General features: G+C 47.5%; 6 protein-coding genes across 6 annotated transcripts; 3 read left to right on the forward strand and 3 right to left on the reverse strand.

Annotated features, from left to right (window-relative positions):
* Positions 1-324: 324 nt before the first annotated feature.
* On the forward strand, positions 325-3,621 carry TGAM01_v200756 (hypothetical protein; the record flags this gene model as incomplete). The annotated part of the gene is made up of 1 exon (XM_018802070.1): positions 325-3,621. One exon carries the CDS (start codon positions 325-327, stop codon positions 3,619-3,621), a length of 3,297 nt encoding a protein of 1,098 aa, XP_018664895.1.
* Positions 3,622-4,462: 841 nt separating this feature from the next.
* On the reverse strand, positions 4,463-5,080 carry TGAM01_v200757 (histone H3; the record flags this gene model as incomplete). Its single annotated transcript, XM_024548618.1, has 2 exons — positions 4,463-4,617; positions 4,690-5,080. 2 exons carry the CDS (start codon positions 5,078-5,080, stop codon positions 4,463-4,465), a joined length of 546 nt encoding a protein of 181 aa, XP_024406629.1.
* Positions 5,081-5,886: 806 nt separating this feature from the next.
* Positions 5,887-9,632, reverse strand: TGAM01_v200758 (hypothetical protein; the record flags this gene model as incomplete). Its single annotated transcript, XM_024548619.1, has 6 exons — positions 5,887-6,708; positions 6,763-6,831; positions 6,890-6,992; positions 7,047-7,102; positions 8,232-9,094; positions 9,161-9,632. The coding sequence occupies 6 exons, from the start codon at positions 9,630-9,632 to the stop codon at positions 5,887-5,889; spliced, it is 2,385 nt and encodes a 794-aa protein (XP_024406630.1).
* Positions 9,633-10,741: 1,109 nt separating this feature from the next.
* On the forward strand, positions 10,742-11,911 carry TGAM01_v200759 (hypothetical protein; the record flags this gene model as incomplete). The annotated part of the gene is made up of 2 exons (XM_018802073.1): positions 10,742-11,062; positions 11,168-11,911. 2 exons carry the CDS (start codon positions 10,742-10,744, stop codon positions 11,909-11,911), a joined length of 1,065 nt encoding a protein of 354 aa, XP_018664898.1.
* A 547-nt stretch (positions 11,912-12,458) lies between these two features.
* On the reverse strand, positions 12,459-13,423 carry TGAM01_v200760 (aflatoxin biosynthesis ketoreductase nor-1; the record flags this gene model as incomplete). The annotated part of the gene is made up of 4 exons (XM_024548620.1): positions 12,459-12,527; positions 12,584-12,683; positions 12,790-13,321; positions 13,381-13,423. The coding sequence occupies 4 exons, from the start codon at positions 13,421-13,423 to the stop codon at positions 12,459-12,461; spliced, it is 744 nt and encodes a 247-aa protein (XP_024406631.1).
* Positions 13,424-17,339: 3,916 nt separating this feature from the next.
* Positions 17,340-18,651, forward strand: TGAM01_v200761 (integral membrane protein; the record flags this gene model as incomplete). Its single annotated transcript, XM_018802075.2, has 3 exons — positions 17,340-17,519; positions 17,607-18,085; positions 18,153-18,651. The coding sequence occupies 3 exons, from the start codon at positions 17,340-17,342 to the stop codon at positions 18,649-18,651; spliced, it is 1,158 nt and encodes a 385-aa protein (XP_018664900.2).
* Positions 18,652-18,713: the final 62 nt, after the last annotated feature.

Below are 18,713 nucleotides of genomic sequence, written 5' to 3' on the forward strand. Positions count from 1 at the left end.
TATCTGGGTCAAAAAGTTTTTGTCTGTCTTGACCGCTCAGACTCAGCTGTGCATAAAGCCCGCCTCGAGTCCTCTGCTTTTCCCTACTTTTTTTTTCACAGAGTTCAGGTTCACACTTCTTTCCTCCTCCTCCTTCTTTCATCAAGGCTCTTCTTCGCTTTGTATCAAAACTTGCTGTGAAAAAGACGGTCAGTTGGCTTATACACTGCCCCTGTCCCGCTTGTTTTCATCAAAGTTGCCCAAGAAGACTTGAAATCAAAATCGAACTTTTCCATCTTCCTTTCTCCCTTTTGAATTTCACCCCCTTTTACTTCAATTTCAACCATGCCTGAAAACGTTGCCCCCGAGCCGGACGAAAAGGAAGCCAACGACCTCCGCATCACCTTCAACGATGTTACACATCCATCAGGCCGTGTTGGTCGCAGCAATGCGGCTGATGCCGAGCAGGGTCTCCCTTTGTCTCGCAAGAGGTCCATGAGTCGCGGTTCGGTCAACAGCCGTCGTGATCTGCCCTCTTCGCCTTACTCCGGGGTTCAGATTGAATATCGTACCTTGTCTATTCACGTCTCCGAGTCTCGCCAGGTCGATTCCGATAACTTGCCTGATATCAAGGAGAAAAAGGACAACAAGGAAGAGTACTTCTCCAACTTGACTTTCCATGAGCTCGAGGCGGATCAGCTCTGCCAACAGCTCAATGTCTCTCAGGAGATGGGCCTGTCGGAGAGTGCTGCCGCGCTGAGAATTCAACGAGATGGAAGAAACACGCTGCCTCACCCCAAGCCAAACTATCTGAAGAAGCTTCTGATGTACATCTTTGGCGGCTTCTGCTCCGTCTTGTGGGTGGGCGTCATCATCTTCTTCATCTGCTGGAAACCCCTGAGCAACCCTCCTTCTCCTACAAACCTGGCTCTCGCCATTCTTGTTCTCATTGTCATTGTCCTTCAGGCGGGCTTTTCTGCCTTCCAGGACTGGTCTACTTCACGTACTATGAATTCCATCATCGATCTCTTGCCCTCGGACGCCTTGGTGTGTCGTGATGGCCAGTTGATGAAACTCAAGGCTACTGAACTTGTAAGCGGAGACATTGTCCATCTGCAGATTGGCAACAAGGTGCCTGCGGATATGCGAATCATCAACCACTCCGGTGATCTTCGCTTTGATCGTGCCATCCTGACGGGAGAGTCGGATGAAATCGATGCTTCCATTGACCAGACTGAAGAAAACTTCCTGGAGAGTCGCAACATCGCTCTGATGGGCACTCTGGTTGTCAACGGCAGCGGTGTTGGAGTTGTTGTTCTGACCGGCCCTCGCTCTGTCATGGGTCGTATTGCAAAGGCTACTGCATCAGCAGAGGAGAGGCCAACTCTGATCCAACGGGAAATCACTCGATTCGTCTACATCATTGTTGCCTTGACCGTTGTTCTCGCTCTCATCATCCTCTTCACATGGCTTGGCTGGCTGCGTAAGGACCACCCCGACTACATGAATGTTGTGGCCATGCTCAACAATGTCATGGGATGCGTCGTGGCTTTCATTCCCGAGGGTATGCCTGTCGCTGTTGCGCTGACTCTTATGATGGTGGCAAGACGCATGAAGGCCTCCAATGTTTTGCCCAAGGGTCTTTCTACTGTTGAGACTCTGGGTTGTGTCAATGTCATCTGCTCTGACAAGACCGGTACTTTGACTCAAAATCAAATGCACGTCAACTCCATCGCCTTTCTCGACGAGCCCATTGCCATGCAGGACCTCTACAACAATCTCTCAAGCGACAAAGTCGATACTGGAATGAAGAAGCTTCACCAAGCCGCTTCTCTGTGCAATGACGCCACCTTTGAGCCATCTACCCTTCATCTCCCTGTCGCCTCTCGTACCATCCAAGGCAATGCCACAGATGGTGCTGTTCTCAGATTCTCCGCTGGTGCTCCTACAAACAACGAGAAGGCAGCAGACCAGCCTACCCAAGTCTTCAAGATTCCCTTCAACTCCAAGAACAAGTGGATGCTCACAATGTACAAAATTCCAACTGAAAGCCAAGCAACCAACGAGTTCCAGGTCTTCGTCAAAGGAGCTCCCGATGTCCTCCTGCCATCCTGCACCGCCTACTGGTCTCGCAAGTCAAAGTGTGTCATGCCCCTCGACGGACCCGCAAAGGTTGCCTTTAAGGAATACCAAGACAAGTTGTCCAAGAACGCCGAGCGTGTTATTGTCCTCTGCATGAAGAACATGACCGTCGACGAACCCATTGGCACCAACCACTTTGGCGACGAAGTCACCAGCCGAGCCACCGAAGACCTCACAGTTGTCGGCATTCTTGGTATCACTGACCCCCCTCGCCCAGAGACCCTCAGCACTGTCCAAGAGTGTCGTCGTGCTGGAACTCGATTCTTCATGGTCACCGGTGACTATGGCCTCACTGCCGCTGCTATTGCCCGCAACGTCGGCATCATCACCAGCGAGCGAGACCCCGACACCATCACCACCATCAAAGCCAACAACGACATCGAAGCCGTCAAGAAGCTGAACGAGGCCCGTGTTACTGGCGAATGCAACAGTCTCCTGCTTGAGGGACAGAGTCTCGGTGGTCTCTCTGACGAAGACTGGAGCATCATCTGTGAATATCAAGAGATTGTCTTTGCTCGAACGACGCCTGAACAGAAGCTTCGTATTGTGGAAGAATTCCGCAAGCGCGACAACATTGTGGCTGTAACTGGTGACGGAGTCAACGACGCGCCCGCTCTTCGCGCCGCTGATGTCGGTGTCGCCATCGTCTCTGGTAGTGATGTTGCTATCGAGGCAGCTGATCTCGTCTTGCTTGATCGCTTCGACTCCATCATTGATGCTATCCGTCTCGGTCGTCTTGTGTTCCAGAATCTGCAAAAGGTCATTGCCTACCTTCTTCCTGCCGGCAGTTGGTCCGAGATTTGGCCCGTCATTCTCAATGTCTTCTTTGGTGTTCCACTCCCTCTGAGCTCGTTCCTCATGATTATGATTTGTGTCTTCACCGATCTGTTCCTGTCTCTGTCTCTGATCATGGAGAAGGAAGAGTTTGATCTTCTTTCACTTCCTCCTCGGAACCACAAGAAAGACCATCTTATCAACTTGAAGATTTACGGTCAGGCCTACCTCTTCACTGGTACTGCCGAAACCCTCTGCGCTCATTCCATGTTCTTCTTCTACATGTGGAAGAAGGCCGGCATCCCCGTCCACCAGCTCTTCTTCCTTTTCGAGGGCTACACCGAGGGCTTCCACGGCTACACTCAGGATCAACTCAACCAGTTCAACTACACCGGCCAGTGCGTCTACTTTGTCACCCTCGTTATCCTCCAGTGGGGTAACATTCTTTCTGTGCGCAATCGCCGCCTCAGCATCGTCCAGGCCGATCCGTTCACCCAGAAGCGTCGCAACCCGTGGCTGCTCCTCGGCATGCTCATCAGTCTTGCCATTGCTATTTTCGTTACAGAGGTTCCAGGCCTCCAGACATTGTTCCTCACGGCGTCGGTTCCCATTGAGTTTTGGTTGATTCCTATTCCTTTGGCTCTGGGCATTTTGGTCCTGGATGAGTTCCGCAAGTTGATTGTTAGACTCTTCCCTAACGGACCTGTTGCGAAGGTTGCGTGGTAACCAAGAAACACTTTTTTTATTAATCGTATACCCCAATTTCTTTCTTCGTTCGTTTATTTGTTTGGGTACCACGTTTGCTTATGTACGCGATTGATTTGGGTTGAATCGTATAGAGGTACGAGTGGAGGAGGCTTTCTAGAAGTATATAGTATATAATGACTGCTTATGACAAAATATACGATTGACTTTGATGATGATTCTTCATCCAAGAGAACTTGAATTCCAAGAAAGTTGTGTATTTGCTGTGAACATTGGTTTGTTTTAACAATGCATATATCATCAACTGCGGAGAGTTTAGAGCTGAATATACGCTTTTGAAGTGACCTCTATGTTGTAGCTAAATCTGCATTCCTATACACACCTAACGCTGCCTGAGAAAACAGTTGGACCTTAATCAAATTCAACTAATCTAAAGCTGTTAGAGCTCTTCCGTGGTAATTGCTTGCATCACCTTTGCAAGAAGCGAATGCTACCTGATACAGACGGTAGTATCTGAGAGCGCTTTGGCCATAGTGACATGGTAAAAGAGTAGATAAATTTTCATGCTGCAGATTGCTGGGAAAGCTCCATGGTCGCCTTATGGGTAGTCCTAAGATTTCTTTGATGGGTGATAAGCTGAGTTCAGAAGAAATACGCCCAATATCGCAATGAAAGAAAGCAGAATAAAGATGATGAGCAAAAGTGATGTGCTTTATTGAGCAATCTCGTCCATATAGCCGCTAATCTTACTGAAATGGATCTAATACCGAACCATCTCGCAAGCATATCTCTCAGTAACAACATCCTGTGCGCCTTCTATACTGTCTTGGATCTCAAAGATATCTTCTTGTTGCGCAATGCACTAGTTATCGAACTTAAGCGAATCAATGGGCTGCTTTGGTTTGTACTTTGCTAATGGATGCGAAGGGTTCGCGAGACGCATTGGCTCTCTCAAAAGCTCGCTATCCTCAAGCCGGACCGTCACGCGGTTGGCATGGTTGGCATGTTTTTTAAAGGCTGACAAATTAGTATTGCGTTAGCAGCTATCCAATGAAGAACCCATACCATTATTTGTTATTATGAACTTACAGCTGAAATATGCTGCCCCAAATGACTTGAACTCTTCATAGAGGGCAGCGTACGCTTTTGGGTGGAAGCGAAAGTCAAGCCCCATCTCCTCAGCTAAATCGTTGACAAGTCGTTTAAAAGCTCCCTCTAGGGAGCGACGAGCAGCTTTTTGCGTGTTTCTAATTTTGTGAAGCTTATGATCTATGACAATTAGCAACGCCATGTCCGTGGAGAGAGAAAGCAGAGCATAAACACTGGAACTCAATTCTTGGCGTCCACTGTTTTCTCCAGCGACAACTGCGCGCCCTATAATTGTCGTCGCCTCGTCGTTTCGAGCGACGGAGCCCTTGAAATAACGAGCCGTTCCCTGGTGGGAGGCTTTGCGAGGCAGCATCTGGAGATGGTCCGCCATCTCTGGTGATCTTGCTCCAAAAGTTGCAAAGTGGGTGAAGAGAGATAAAGAGGATGAGATTGAGAGATTTCATTAAATAACTGATGAAAGAAGGTGCTGTTGGCGGTCAGTTGTATCTGGCCGGCAGTATTTTGATGCGAGTGGCAGCTGTAAGTGGCTGCTGGAGTCGTCACTTACATGGAGGCTTGTTGAATGCATCAACACCAAATCTTTTCCATCCTCTGTCGCGATTCTCCTCCTTTATTTTTTACACTTTGTCCGTGTCTTCTTAATTGATCAATTACGCAGTCAGCTGCATTCCAAGACGCTGAGCAGAATTGCAAGCGTGATCTCCAATAATCGGATGGCGGCCTCCCCTGATGGACACTATATGAGGAGAAAGAGGGCGAGAGTGCGTATGCTCATGCAGCCCAAAGCTACAGATTCTCAAGAGGGATTGCCTTAGTGTTTTGCCAACTTTGAAATCTTCCTACTGAAAAACTATAAAACATACTAACATTCTTGTAGAAAGGGGACGCTAGCTTCATATACAGTTATAGATTCTTTCGGCTATATACCCACGGAAATGAAAAGCTTTACGTTGAAAACTGCTTTTTAGCAGCATCAAATCATTTTTCACAAGTGACATCAAGCAATAATAAGTGTCTGGCATCAATTTTTATTTATCTTCAGTAGAGCTATACAGCTAAAGGAATGACCGAGGCAGCAATGAACGTAGAGGTGCCAGATCTGCATGCGTCTACAGCGAGCGAGGACGCAATCACGCATATGCTCAGCCAAAGTGGCTGAAGGCCGTCTTGATCAGATTAAGCCTTGATGGTAGGCGGGAGTCGACGGAAGCCGCCGCGACAGGCAACATCGCACTGCAGCTCAACCATACGCTTCTGATCGCCGGTCGGGTCTTGAGAGTCAGCCTCAAGCTCCCAGCCGAGGAACTCGTTGGTGTAGTTGGACTTGAACTGGGCATCAAGAACGCCGAGCCTTTGTCCATACTTTGTCACCTTGTTCCAGTCACGCTGCACGTTCTTCAAGTCCGTGGAAAAGTATGCGAAGCTGCGCTCAAACATCTTGCGGTTCAGCTCAGTTCCCATGACGGGCTTGAAGTCAATGTATTCGGCCCAGGCCTTGCTCGGCTCAGCGAGCACAAAGTCAGTGGCTTTTTTCACAGCACGAAGGAAAGCGCGGACTTTCTCCGGATTCTTCTCAATGAAGGACTCGTTGCCAATGTAAAGGATGGTGCAGAAACAGCAGCAGCCCAATTCAGCGAGTTCGTCAATGCGGAGCATCTGAACGTCTGTCTTGGGGCGGCCCTGCTTGTCGAGCCATTCCTCAAGCTCGACCATCTGAACGTTCTCCAGGCCAATACCAGCGTCAATTTCGCCGGTGATGATGGCCTTGGAGACATTCATTCCGCAGCGGACGGCAGTATAGTCCTCTGGAGTGAGGCCATAGTGGGAGGTGAGCTCGTCAATTTGGATCTTGCCAAACTCGCCCACATAGCCAATGCGCTTGCCCTTGAGGGAGCGGAAGTCGGTGGTGATGCCAGACTCCTTGAGATAGATGACGCCAGTGAATGGCTCGTCAAGCAGACTGCCAATGGAGGTGACAGGGAAGCCACGGGCCTTGGCCTTGAGTAATTGTAAGTAAAAGCCAGTATACTCAATGGTAGAGGATAGTCTTACAGCAAGAGTATGAATCATGGCTTTGAATCCGAGGTCCACTTTACCAGATCCGATGATCTCAGTGACATCCTAGCAGCAACAATGAGCTTTCTGTGCAATTGTCTTGAAAACAGAACAAGTCACATACGCTAGGGTCGTTGGGCTCCAAGAGAGCGACCTTGATGCCTTCATCCTTGAAATATCCTTTCGCCTGAGCGAGGTACAGCGGTGCGTGGTACGGGGTCGCGTGCCTGTATCTTGGTCAGTACAATCGGCTCGACTCAATTGACGAGGATAAGCCTGACCAGTTGGTCAAGAACGTAATCTTATCCGTCGACATTTTGGGTGATCGAGCAAAGAGCTACGTGGGTTAGTCTGCGCAAAAAGCTATGGGGAGAGCAGGGGAAGCCCAAGAAGCAGATCCTTTCGCTGGTATTATCCAGATCAAGTTCGCCGGTATTTCTCAGATCAATCCACCCCATCATGCTGTCTCTCTCCATGAAGAAGAGACAACAACATGATACAGCAGATCGAACACCCGGATGCTTGCTCAGTCTACTTTACCTCGATGACTGGATAGTTCCATTGCGACAGGTGACATGGCTCCTTGTAGACGCGTGTCGTACCAATGGATTTTTTAAACGGTTTGTTAACTTGTGCGATTGAAAGCTTTGATAGAAGCAGAGAAAAATTGTGAAGAAGAAGGAAAAGAAAGAGGGATTCGAGATCAAGGTCAAAGTTTTGTAAGACTTACCCCTCACCCTCAAATCTCACAGTGGGTATCAGTTATGTCATACCAGAGTTCAGATATCGCGCATAGAATCAAGGTTGTTCAATCGATCCGATAATATCCGTGACGATGAAGCGATATTTCCGTGGTGGGCTGCGCTGATAGGATGGAGCTAATGGAGCTGTCATATTAATGAGTAGCTCCAATTGATAACCAGGATTAGGAAAAACTTCTTTCCAATCTGCATGCGCCCTATTTACGTGAGGAATAGCTCTATCGTGTGCGATGGGTATGGATACGTACTCCAATTGACTTTTACATGTTGCTTCTTAAATTCGGTAGCCCTGATTATATGCTTGTGGAGTTAGGAACCTCCTAGTCTCAAGAAATATGAAGACAGACGTGATTCATTTATGGGTCGTATATACATTTCTAGCATAGCTCTCATCATTCATTTTGAACCTCCCATCTCATACGTTAATTGTGGTGACAATTACGAATTTGTTATCACGGACCCAATGTTCCTGATCCAGCCAAGGTCACAATTGGGGCACGGCGAGTTGAAAACTGACGGGTGCACAAATTGCGCTTTGGGAGTATTGTTCTGACCAAGCACAATCAATGAGGCTGTTTTCTGGTCAAACTCAGGCCATCCAATGCTTTTAAGCCCAGACGATGGATTATTGCTGAAAGAGAACCAGGCGTGCTGCATCAGCCTCGTCAGGCTCCTCTGGTCCGCAGTCGTGGGCAAGCCACTGACATCTGCTGACGCTCCAAAGATCATGTGCAGGTCGACTCCGTGATACGCACCGCTGGTAGGGTACAGACGAGTATTGTTCCAGTCGGCCATGTATCGGTAAGCCCAGGCTGGCACGCCGTGAGCTCGGCGAGCACTGGCTTGGTGAGATACGGGACAAGTGAAAGACTCGAGGAGAAAAGATGCGACTTGGGCATCTGTCGGTATGATGCCGGAGGCATAGGCGGGAATACGATAATATCCATCTTCATTGTTGTTGTTGCCCAGCAGCAGGGGCACTTTTGCAAAGTGACCAGAGTTGGTCAAGTTCACATAATCTGAAAAGACAATCTCGTCGTCGGGGATTGGGTAGAACGCAGGCGTGCTTCGTAGGACACTGGTGGTTGAAGCAGGCTTGATGCTGGCTGCGGCGGCTTTGATAGCCTGCCAATCAGCCTTGCGCATACACGCCATGACATTGGACGCAGAGGAACAGTTCACGGCAGCTACAACAGTATCCCAATTCTTCTCGGGGACACCAGGGGCATTGACAGGAAAGCTGAAAGCGTTGCCCGAGTGCGAAATGACGCCGTGGACGATGGGGTCGTTTTCGTATGCATAAGTCCAGTAATCCACCGACACACCACCGGCGGACTGGCCTTGGATGGTAATCTTGTTTGGATCGCCGCCAAATTGCTTGATGTTCTCACGGACCCATTCTACCGCTGCTCGCTGGTCACGGAGCCCGAGATTTTGAGTCGAGCCTGGGGCACCGGGGAAACCAAAGATGTTGATCCGGTAGTTGACGGTGACCACCACGATGTCCTCGGCGTCGGCGAAGTATTTGCCGGTGTAGAAGGGACTATCGGTGTTTCCAATGGCAAATCCTGCTCTCGTGTTAGTGATTGAGAGCTTTCACCGTGGACTGCTAAGCCCGAAGACTGTTTGCTTACTGCCACCGTAAAAGAAGACCAACACGGGCTTCTTCGCTTCAAGTGAGTTCCGCGTCGCCTTGGACCAAATGTTCAGAGTAAGGCAGTCTTCGCTCTGGGGAGTGCCTGCAGCACTAGCGAAATAGTTGACGATGCGCTGCGCTTGAGGCGTGAAGCCAGGATAGTCCACAGGCTTTGAAGGCGTCAGAGGACAATCGGCTCCATAATGGGCCGCCTCATAAGTATCCTTGGCTGCGATTTTAGCGGGCGGCGCGAATCGCAAGTCTCCAACAGGCGGTTGCGCAAACGGAATGCCCAGATACTCAATCACGCAGTCGGAGTTGGAGGCAGTGTGGCCTATAATTGGGCCGTTGGACGTCGACACGGTGAGGAATTGCTGTGTGTTACATGATGTCGTGACACCTACGGAAGCAGCTACAGCAGCGGCAGCACTTAGGATCAAGAGCGTGCCCTTGGCCTTGGAGAGAAACATTGCGACGATGGGACGAAGGCTGGCGGTGATGTGTTGGTGAGCTGCCGCTACTCAGTACGTCTGTTCTATCCAACAAGCAACAGCGGCATCTCCGTTGCTATATAGGCCCTGCAGCTCAAGCATGTCCGATCCAATGCGCGGCGTGGATACGGCTCATGGACCGTTTCAGCACCCGTCGTTTGCTAAACTCCATATTGATTGCCCTTGACCAGGCTGGAAGGATCGCAGCTATAGCCCGATGCAGTAAGCATGCCGCCAACTGCTTCTACTGGTACAAACATTGCGAACTAATGTCTCAGTCAATCGTGGAGGCCCCAGCATTAGCCTCTCGGAGCAATCTAGAAAAGTCTGCCAAGCATGGCGGTTAAATACAATTAGAGCTCGCTTTGCGTTAAGTACTTTGCGTGGCAGATCAGTAAACCTGACATCAGCAAAAGTAAGTATCGCCAAGCAACCATGGCCCGTTTGTATGCAGGTGCTAATGTCCTTGTATGCTGGTTGCTACTAAAGCGTCCAGTTGTTTTGAGGGAGTTTGTTTCTTGCAGCATGCCGATCACCGCTCTTCCACGGACGAACTGAGCCGGTATCCGCGGCTTCGAAAGCCATCCCTGTCAATAGCCAGAGTCACCGATACAACGTAAAAGTTTGTCAAAGCAGTAATGTTTGTTCCTCCCGTTGCTGAGAGAGTACAGGCAAGGCCGAAATGAGTGTCCGCTTTCTTGCTTATAATATATTTGCTAAAGAGAGCCAATTTGGATTAGGTGTGGCTAGTACAGTGCTGATGTTTATTTCAAACACTCAGATAATGTAGCGCTAAGGAAAAGCGGAGCTATTGATCCCCAGCTAACAGCCATTTCAGATCTACTTTATAACCATCCTTCAAATATCAACACCTAGACAGGTTTTGCATAATGCTAGGGATTATTCTTAGACAGCGATATAGGATCATGCAGACTCCTCTTCATTTAATTCATCTTAGATACACCGCCTTCTCGAGGCTTGCAAATGCTTACTACCGTCCAAAACCTATTAATTGGCAATAGGTTATGGCCCCGTGTCTATAATGTGCTCAGGTCAGTTAATACGCTTCGCCCCACCATTTTGCGACCATGGAAGCGCATGGAAATGCAGGAATCTCAGCAGGCCTGAGCGTACGAAGTGCTGTCGGTGCGGTGCCGGATGCTCTGGTTTCTGGTACAGGCACTGCATTGCCCTCATGTCGTCCACGTCCGTCCTCTTCAACTGAGTCAAAACTGTACGCCGCCACCATGGGCAGTGAGACAGTTGATGACAGCCAATGGCTGTATGACAATGGACCTGACTACTCAACTCCTGTTCCTCTATATGGCTCTAGTGGTTCGCCACCCCCAAGCCAGCGAGGACGAGGCCGACGAGGGCACGCAAATATTGACAGCCAAGACCAGAGCCAGGTGCTAGATGAAGCCTCTCCAATCGAGTGTTGGCCATACACTATCATATGGATGCTTTGTAAAAAGTAGATGAGACGCGAGAAGCTTACTGTAGACACAGTATAGAATGTCAACCGCTACTTAAGCGTTTTCTGGGAGACCAGTTTTAGGTCCGAAATCGAAGCGATTGTCAAAGATAAGAAGTTGACTGATACCCACGAGCCGGACGAGACTCAAATTATCGTTTCTATAAATGCAAGGGGAGTCGAAGACATAACCATGCGGTCTCCAGGACTTAATATTGATTGGAGCGGAGTGAATCAACAGATTGATAGCTGGTCGAGCCTAGTCGATGGTGGAAGGAAGCTGACCATTCGTCTTACGTTTATTTTCAAGGAAAATAGCCGATTGATACTGGCGAGGACTGACCGCCGAGGCCGGAGCGCTACAAACGCTCAGCTAAATGAGCGAGCCGCTATCCATAATGATCAAGATGCCACGGATGAAATTCCGCTCTGGGAACAAGTATATGATCTATTGGAATGCCCGGGAGCAGGATGCGACATCGGGCCATACTGCTGGCGCAAACCAGCCACTGGCATACGCCATGCTGTGCCGACAATTATTTTGACAAAATTAGTCCAGTATGCTGAGAGAGGTGGGAAAATCAAGGAGCATAGCGACGTTCCTAAACATTACCAGAACGAAATATTGAACCCACCAAGCAAGAAGAAACAGGTCGAAGGACCCCAGATTAATATCACTAATGTAATGCCTGGGGCTGAGACGGCGCCACCTCCAAAGAGGCTTTTGCCGGTCGCAGAGACAAAGCCATTGAGCGCTACCGCGATTGGCACTACAAACAGGTAGATGATCCGGATTGGAAGAAAGAGTTCCATGCTATTGCTGGGCTTACATTCGAAGCACGTCTTCCTCTTAATAGGCTGTTTGAGGCGCAGGAAGAAGAGATGAAATTTTTCGTTTTATATAAGATACCGCGAGGCATAGCACATCAGTGGGTAAGCATGGTGGACCAATGCAAAGAGTTGGAAGAATAGAAGTAAATAAGCTCATCGGCGGGACCGATAACAGCTTAAATGCTTATTAGAATTGTATATGTAATAGAAATACTGGACGACCTTCCTCATAGCTTATTTGCTATATTTCCTTGTAATATTAATCCTTAGTACAAGATGTTATAGTAATTTCGCCGGTGCAATTTGTGTAGGCATAGTATGTAATTACTAGCGTGCTTTCGCATAACATTGCTCTAGAATATCTACTCCATGTCGCTATTAGCGGAAAGTATTTTTAACATGGTACTGCTCTGCGGTACATATCTACTACATTCTTTGACAAAACCCCGTTCGAGTATATTCCACAATTAAGCTAGTTATTCGCGATTGATCGCACGCCTTTACCATGCAATGACCGAGCCATCACTATTGAAGAAGGTACCAGATGTTTCGATATTCAGCTCATCAGTCTAGAGTAGCATAGATATTAGGTAGAGTTTAATGTAGAAGTGTATTTGGAACTCACAATTTTGATAACTCTCTGAGCACTCTCCTCAATTGTTAATGGCGGCTCCTTCTGATTAAGTACATCCGCAAGTGCCTGACCCATAGACGTTTTGACCCAACTGGAATAGTACATACAATTAGCATGCATAAGTGTTAAGGTGGTATAATGGATATCTCAAATGACTTGGCAAGAGTCGCAATACGGGATTTTGTGGCGTTACTTACCCAGGATGAAGAAGACCAACCTTCAGGCCTTCATGTTTGAACTCGATACTAGCCATCTTTGCGAACTGGTTAACCGCCGTCTTGCTAATGCTGTATGATGCACTAGGAATATTCGGACGGTCTGCAATGCTGGCAAGGTTGCTGCTGGCAATAACAAACTTTTTACCCGCATCACCCGCTTTGCTCTTGGTTAGCAGTTCCCTGGTGGCAAAGAACAATTTCACAACACCGATAGTGTTAACTTGGAAGTCAGTGGCGATCTCATCAGCCGTCGTCTCCTTGATAAATTTGAAGCCACTAGAGTAGCCAGCATTTGCGATTACGATGTCCAGATGATCCACTATCTCAAGCACACGAGAGGGCAGACTAGCATAGTTGATCTCCAAGACTTCATCATCAAGGGCGAAGGTAACGAGCTTGCTGGTTGCGTGCGGAGTGATACCCGTAAAGACGAACTTAGGGTCACGAACAGTGGCGATAACTGTTGTGCAGGGGCGCTTAACTAGAGAAGCAATAATATGCTTCCCAATGCCTGTAAAAAGGACTGGTCAGTAGGTTGCTAAATTATCCTGGCTTTACACTTATTGTTACCCCTATTGGTGCCTGTAATCAAATAGACTGTGTTGCTGGACATATTGGCTCAGCTATAAGCTTGAATTGCTGAATAGGGGAGAGTTTGTAGAATCAAACAATTGATCGGTAAAAGGATTTTGGTGTAATCCTGAATATTAGAGACGCAGTATACAAGACCTATATATACTAGTTTTTGATTTAATAGATGGTTACTACATTATTACAAATATAATTAGTAAACTCTCCTTACTCTTACTTGATTTATCAGCTTCCGAGTATAAGTTACTAAAGTGTTATACAGGGCCTTCGCGTATGCTACTTCCGGACAGGCCGTGAAACTACTAAACCCATTCATGAATATCTCGCAGCATGGTTCCACATCAAAAGTTATTATGAATCATAGTTTTTTACAAGCCTAGATTCTGCTTAAATGAAGACAGTAACATAATATTTGCTCTTGATTCGGATAGATGAGGTTATACATAGAATAAACCCGATCTTATTTAGAGCTAACGGCCATAAAAGTGATAACTTATACCAATGGCCCTAACCCAGCCCTGTTCCAGAACATAGGTATATTCGAGTAAGTAACTTCATATTATTATCAGAGTCGACCTTGGATAGTCAGTAAGCTATTAGTGAAGCAATCTCAATTCCCGCAAATACCGGAACGTGCTGCAAATACCGCAAATACTGCAAACTACCGCAAATAGTGCAAACACCACAAACATTATATAATACCGCAAACCCCGCAAACCCCGCAAACCCCGCAGACCCCTAAATTCATATTAAGTGTACGTATAAAATTTTCTCTCTGTTACGTTGTATTAATACATGTCCATCCACATCCGTCGATTGTGCAACAAGTTAGGTAACAATTTTTATACTATTGCGTCAGTGCAGCCAAAGGCAGTGTAGTGACGGTAGAAAGAGATAAGCTCGTATTATTATTGGCTTTACTTTATATAAACTAATTCATTTACGTGGTCCTTCTTCGAGCTCTCAATGGCAAACAACTCCCTAAATATACAACTCCCCTACGGATACTCTATTGTAATGCCAGAATGACGGAAATGACCTTCGGCGCTCTCACGCTTTGCACCCACCTGGCTTATACACCACTTAAGGAAGCGACCAAATGGCAGCCCTTTGGTATCGCGAGAGTACCATTCTTTCCTCATAAAGCATTTCACCTCCCCAAAGTGTTCTTCTATAGGGTTTAAGTCAGGTGAATACGGTGAGAGTAAGAGAAGCTCAACTCCAGCAGCTGAACAAAGCTCCCTTAGTTTCCATTCTCTACGAAAGCTTGCATTATCCATCACGAGAACGGACTTGGGTTGCGGAAATGTTCCACAGTGGCGAAGCAGTTGCCTGATAAAATCTTTACATATGACATAATTAGTCGAGCCCCGAAAAACATGAGACAGTTCAATTCTATCCTAGGCATAAGCTGAGGTAAACTGATGCCTAGCATTGCGTTTGAACTCTGCGACAGTTACTGGCGTAGTTCCTATAGGAGCCCATCCTTTCCGCCGCTGCGCTGTTAAAGAGTTACACCCAGACTCATCGATGAAGATTAAATGATATGATTTATACTTTGAAAGCTTGTAGTGGTATAGGTGCCGCAGCACTGAATTCCTTTGCTTCGCGACACAACGTAATACCTTTTTGGACCATTTAATCGATTGCAAGGCTTGGGTGACGCTGCTAGGCGATACCTCCACATTAAATTCATCTCAAAGATATGACACTATCTCTTCGCGGTACATCCATGATTCTTTTTTTAGCTTATTGCATAATGCATCTCGCATACATGCTGTGATGCTTGAATGGCGACCGGTTTTATTTGGCGGCGGTTGGGTGGCTCCGAATCGACGTACATTTGAGCGGATTCGGCGAATAGTGCGCTCGCTGCATTCGGCCTTTCTGGCTGTTTTACGAGTCGATTTCTCGGTTAGAAGTAAGGCCTGAATATACCTATGTTTGATGCTGGTTAACTGCCGTGCCATTAATTTACTTCGCAATGAGCCTTTCTTAGCTATGGTTTGAAGGATTAAGAAACGACTGCAACAGCAGCAAGAGTACAACAGGCTGTATGTTGAAGGGAGGGGTAGTGGGGGCAGAGATGGTTCCTGCATACCTACGTAACCCACATTATGACAAACTGACAGGTACCTAAAGCTCACAGTAAGAAAACAGTATAAGCCACATGAGGCGGAAGTGGTCTATGCTTAAAGAAGATTTAGTGTAATTAAAAAACGGACACTTGTTTCGGCCGACCCTGTATGAGCGTTTGTCATAGGCAAGGGCTGATAAAAGTTGCACGTAGCCATTTGGATCTAAGAGTTGGGAATGCCGTACGTTCAAGACAAGACATCGCGTGCTCCTTGCGAGATTTTACTTCTGATTGCCTATACAGAACATAGCTAAGAATACTAGCCGCAGTTTACAAAAGTTATGTGATAGCTTTGGGGTGGGCTTTGATTCAATCACAAACAATGGAGAGTAGCCATCAGTGCAAGGATCAATTAGCGCACTATTCAGTTCTTTTGGCGCCTATGTCTCGGCAGTCTAGTCCCTTAGAGCTGCTGTCAAAAGGATTAGAGTTGACGATTAACTCAGCTCATCTGTTAGACATGATTCGTGCATTGAAAAACAACACACAGGAAGTTAGTCTATCGCTAAGCATGAAGAGCTGTGCTGTTTGTGCTGGGCGACATCGAGGAATCATCCCATCCTCTTTCATCGACTCACTTGCACTATGGGGTCTGTGATTATTTACCTCTTGATTGAACCAACACGCCTTCCTAACCAGTGCACAGTTGGTCCTCTCTTCAATTATTGAGTGGAGACAATGGAGTCCGGCTCAGCTCCCCGAGCGGTGCGTGCCCTGGTAACCATTTTGCAGTGGGTAGAAGCCGTTTTCGCGAGCACGTTTCTTTGCAGACAAAAGAACCCCTGAGAGGCACTGACGAAGGAGCCGAATCTGCCCCAGATTGGTCTAACGTAAGACGATTTTCTCATCACAGGGGATAGTCCTCGTGCTTAATGGTCGAAGAGCTTCAAGCAATAGCCATACAAACATCATCATGGAATTGTATACGGTTCATCTACATTGTCAATAAAGCGGCGGTGAAAACGTCGGTATATGCTGCCGGTATGCGAAATAGAAGAGCAACTGGTCTCGCAACGAGAAAGATCTACAAAATGGGTTATGTTTTGGGCTGCATATATCTCTCTCTTTTCACTAGTATCAACCATTCGCAGAAAACGACTGAACCTGGCGCATGCGAGGAAAGGGATATACTCTATCAAGCTCTACAGTTTTGACATTTCCTTCGAGTACTCGCACTTTTATTGAGCTACTACCTCCTCATTATAAATAGCACAGGAGGCTGTCTCATTTCGCTGAGTTATGTGACATGCTCCACCCGTTGTTATACGGGCAACCCAGACCTTCTATTGTTCCCACCGGTGGCCCGACGCTGCAGGCTCACCTTGTGAGCAAAGCACACGCCATCACGGGCTGATCTGCCAATTAAATAGCATAGCGTGCGTCAAAGATGTTGGCATTGACAAGATCTTTCCGGCTGCACCAGATGCTTGCGTTACTCAAAATATCTTTTGCTGCTCTTCTGCAGATGGATTTTCTCTATAGACACTGGTGGCATCCGGCGCTCACATCTATACAAGTACTCAAGGGGGTAGCAATTCGTATCTGATCGGCAACAGTAAATTATCGATACCAGGAGCTTGCTTATCGTGGTGGGCTGAGTGCTCTCCTTTTCAAGGCATCTGAGGGTCCCCCAGCGTTCATCTTCAGAGGAGCGACCTTTATTGTTGGGTCTTTTGGATCAATGCTTATGAACAGAGTCTCAGGAATTCGACTTCTACCAGAGTAGGCATCTGGATGCCAAAATCGTGGTGCCAGCCATGTATCTTGCTATCAAGCTATAGCCAAGGTTACAAAGCAATCCATGATGGGGCCAAAGGGCATGGGCTTCCCTACCGACGGAGTAGACAACCATGGCTGGAAGCTGTACATTGCGTCCATGGTGATGATTATCTTTGCTGGTGTGGTTGTTATCGCCAGATGTGTAGGCCGAGTCTATCTCTACAACTTTGGTGTTGATGATATTGTGATTATCATTTCACTGGTAAGCTCCCTTCCACCCCCGCCATATCAAATCTCAACAATAACAGACATTTTCTGACTTTTCTATAAACTGTTTCACCCAATGCAGCTGTTTTCAGTTGTTCTTTCCGCTGCTGTTCAAGTTGCCATTGGAAATGGATACGGCATGCATAAAGCTGACCTCACCGCCATCGAGCTCGAGACGGCGCTCAGGTGGTTCTTCATCGCACAAACGCCTTACAAAGTAACCATTTGCCTCAATAAAGTGGCCACCATCTTGCTCTACTTGCGCATATTTGTGACCCAAAAGTTCCAGATCGCCGCCTACACCGTCATGGGAATCATTATCGCTTGGAGCATTGGAGCTGTGGCATCAACGATTTTCCAATGTGTACCTGTTGCGGGTGCGTGGAATAGGAAGCTGGATGCAACATGCATCAACACGGATATCTTCTGGATCGCATATGCTGTTATCAATATTTTGACGGATGTGATGGTTTTGGCGCTTCCCATTGTGCCCATCGTGGCGCTTCAGTTGAGCACGCGCAACAAGTTGATGATTTGCGCCATCTTCTTGATGGGCGGATTGTAAGTGTGAACCTTTTCTCGCCCGTCTAGACTAAATACTAACTGTGGAATGCTGACTCCATATTAGTGTTACTGTCACGTCCATCCTCAGGGCAGCATCTGTGAAGAACTCGCTCGCCAACAAAGCCGATACCACGTGGAACTTTATCGATCGCGGAATATGGACATTGATTGAGGCGAACTCTGGCATTATCGGAGCCTGTCTTCCAGCTCTCCGGCAGCCGCTAGCTCGGACATTCCCTCACATCTTCGGCTCCATATCGAGGAACTCTCATTATGAAGACGATAGAGTGCCGGCAAAAGGAACCTATCCGCTATCCAGCCTGCCTAGACAGGCATCCAGCTCTGCTTTGTGGCGTGGAGGCGCACACGGCCGCCCAGCTGTATCCACTGCCGGATCCGAAACGATAATGGAGAGAACAAGTGATGAGCGATGCTTTATCGACGAGGGTGTCGAAGACAACGATAGTGGTTCCGAGATGCTGGGTGCTCATGGGATCCCAAGAACAGACAAAGTTTCGAGAACACCATTTCACGTACATACAAAACGGCATTTACCATGCTAAGGCTGCCACGCCAGAGTCTTAATAATATAATGCTTGTTGATATTGAGTATTCTCAATTTGTT

The sequence above is a fragment of the Trichoderma gamsii genome, assembly GCF_001481775.2.
Source record: "Trichoderma gamsii strain T6085 chromosome Unknown Scaffold_2.2, whole genome shotgun sequence".
In the NCBI taxonomy this organism is placed as follows: domain Eukaryota; kingdom Fungi; phylum Ascomycota; class Sordariomycetes; order Hypocreales; family Hypocreaceae; genus Trichoderma; species Trichoderma gamsii.